Source organism: Pteropus vampyrus, unplaced genomic scaffold (assembly GCF_000151845.1).
Source record: "Pteropus vampyrus isolate Shadow unplaced genomic scaffold, Pvam_2.0 Scaffold65, whole genome shotgun sequence".
Taxonomy (NCBI): Eukaryota; Metazoa; Chordata; class Mammalia; order Chiroptera; family Pteropodidae; genus Pteropus; species Pteropus vampyrus.
Window position 1 is genome coordinate 158,860 of NW_011888846.1, and position 2,327 is coordinate 161,186.

A 2,327-nucleotide genomic window follows, 5' to 3' on the forward strand; every position below is an offset into this window, starting at 1 on the left:
TTAGTGGTTATCATATCCCTATTTCTTCTGTATAAATTCCATTTATAGGAATATCGAAAAGACGTCTATGGCGAGTACAAGCTGCCCATCCAGATTTAAATTATCAGCTGCCCAAAGATCTGAACAAAAGTTTATCTTCCTAGTCGGTTATTAACATATGAGAAGATATTCAGCCTCCTTCTGCAGTCTCATTCTCCTGGAGACTGTCATAAATAATTGCATCCTTCCCCGTGGATGGCTCAGAGTCCTCTACCCGAAACAGCTAGAACAACTGGTGATGGCTCTCGACATTCTAAAGGACTAATACCTTTGGCACAGGATGTTTAGTCCCTTTTGCTTAAAAGGAGGAGGTGTAGATGCATGTTCTTTATCTATAGACTGGATATACTGGCCATCACAACGCTACTATGAGTAGCCAAACTTTTCCTTCATAGAAACAAGAGTACTGAGACTGAGGAGGTTCTGCTGGTGTCGGGGACAAGGGGAGGGCTACCTGCCCAGGCCTGGCACGCAACGGTTCCCACGAAGTGCTTATGCCACCGTACAGTAATGTAGGATGCCACGTCCTGACGCAACTCAGAAGGGACAGTGTGGGTGAGGGAGCCATAAGTGGAAGAGAGACTTTATTGGATAAAACCCTTTGTTCCTGATTCGCGATGTTTAATTTGCTTCTCTTTAAACTTTGTGACTTTTCCTGGTTCAGGAGGACAGTGGTGGAGAGCAGCAGAGGAGTGGGGGGTCTGAAGAACGTCATCTTTGTGTTAAGGCACTCTCTGGCCTCGGACGCCTCCCCGCGCGGGGAGCGCTGCCTTCCAGCCCCGGGGGGAGACGCTAGGGCTTTTCGATGGACGGGGTGTTGAAGCAGCCGGACGGCAAGGTCTTCCTGATGTCTTCCAGGTTGCGGATGTCCTTCATGATCTCCTCGATGTCTCTGTTGTAGTCCATGATGGCGGCCTCTTGCTTCTTGGCTTCATTCTCCAGGTCGGACACTTTCCTGTCTAGGTCACTGACTTTCATTTCGTCTTTGGCTTTGTTCAGGGTGCCTTCGATCTCGTTTAGCTTATTCAGGTCCACTGTGTCCAGCTGCCCTGTAGAGCCAGAAAGGACAGAAGGGAAGAGACACATTCAGTAAGAACTGTAACTTCGCTCCGCAGGTACCTCCATTAGCTTTTTACGAACGGCACCCTGCAGCCGCCACTATGCGAACGTGACTTTTGATCCCTCGTGTGGGCATGAACGATGCAACCCAAGTACCAATGCTGACCGAGCCCAGCAGGGGTGGGTGAGAGCACAGAATGAACGTTGGGCTGGATGCGTGCTTGTTTTTTTTCCCGAGAAAATGGTTTTGTAAAATATTTTCTAAATACACAGCTACCGTGCTCCAGCCCTTAGGCCTCACTTGTGGTTTGGAAGGTCTAGTAACATTCGATGCCTCGTTCACGTCCACATGTGTAATCTGTGTGCCACCGAAATGTACATGGGCATCTTTAAGTTAGAGCCCTGAGCCCTCGACACTTAGATTTTGGGGAAATCGGGGCTCCTCGGGGACTCAGGGCCTGCTCTCGGGAGTCAGACATGACTAGGAGCCCTCCTGTGGAAAATGGCCTTGGTTGAAATGCTGAAATGATTTCAGAAAAGTTTCACTTTAAAATGAGCAAGAAAAAGAAAGGTTCTTGGAAAATAATTGCTTCCACTATGAATGAAAGGAGACAGCCGCCCGACAATCAGCATTTTATGCATCCTGTACTTGATTAAATTCCCACAAGACCAGTTTACCTCGGTGATTCTCGGATGGTAATCGATTTGCTCAAGTTTGCACAGTTTATAGGCAACGAAGCAAAGATTCCAACCCATGTCTGACCAACTTTAAAATCCAGCTCTTTCTGCCACAAAAATCTACCTCTTCCAGCTCACTTTCATTTAAGAATCCGTCTGCTGGCACATAATCTATTATTCTTGACATTTGAGACAGATAAAAAATAGACTCCCCCCGGCCCCCCCCCCACACCCCCCCCCCCCCGGCGAAAAACCTGCAAAACAAGGGTTAAACTTTAAAGGCTAGGAAATTAAAACAGAATGCTTTGCTGAAAAGCTGTACCGTCTAGAGTCTTATTTCTTTATAATAAACATTGGTGACAAAAGTACATCTGCCTTGTAATGAAGCCTGCTCCCTAGCAAATGGGATTAAAAGAGCCAGTCAATATGCTTCTATTTCCTGGAAAAATCAAGCCTTTTCTCTCTTTTGGCATGAAAACTGTCATCTCATCAGATTATCCTTTAAATTAGCAAATAAAGAGAATTCCAGGCAGTGAAGTCAGGACCAGTCG

The 2,327-nt window shown here is 46.6% G+C and overlaps 1 protein-coding gene across 2 annotated transcripts in view; it reads right to left on the bottom strand.

Moving 5' to 3' along the window:
• Nucleotides 1-595: 595 nt before the first annotated feature.
• Nucleotides 596-2,327, bottom strand: part of LAMC1 (laminin subunit gamma 1) — a 116,156-nt gene continuing 114,424 nt past the window's right edge. For both annotated transcript variants that reach the window (XM_011361201.2, XM_023531232.1), the window contains one exon: nucleotides 596-1,088. In XM_011361201.2, coding sequence (XP_011359503.1) covers nucleotides 832-1,088 — 257 coding nt within the window. In that variant the 3' untranslated portion in view covers nucleotides 596-831. The remainder of the gene's footprint in view (nucleotides 1,089-2,327) is intronic.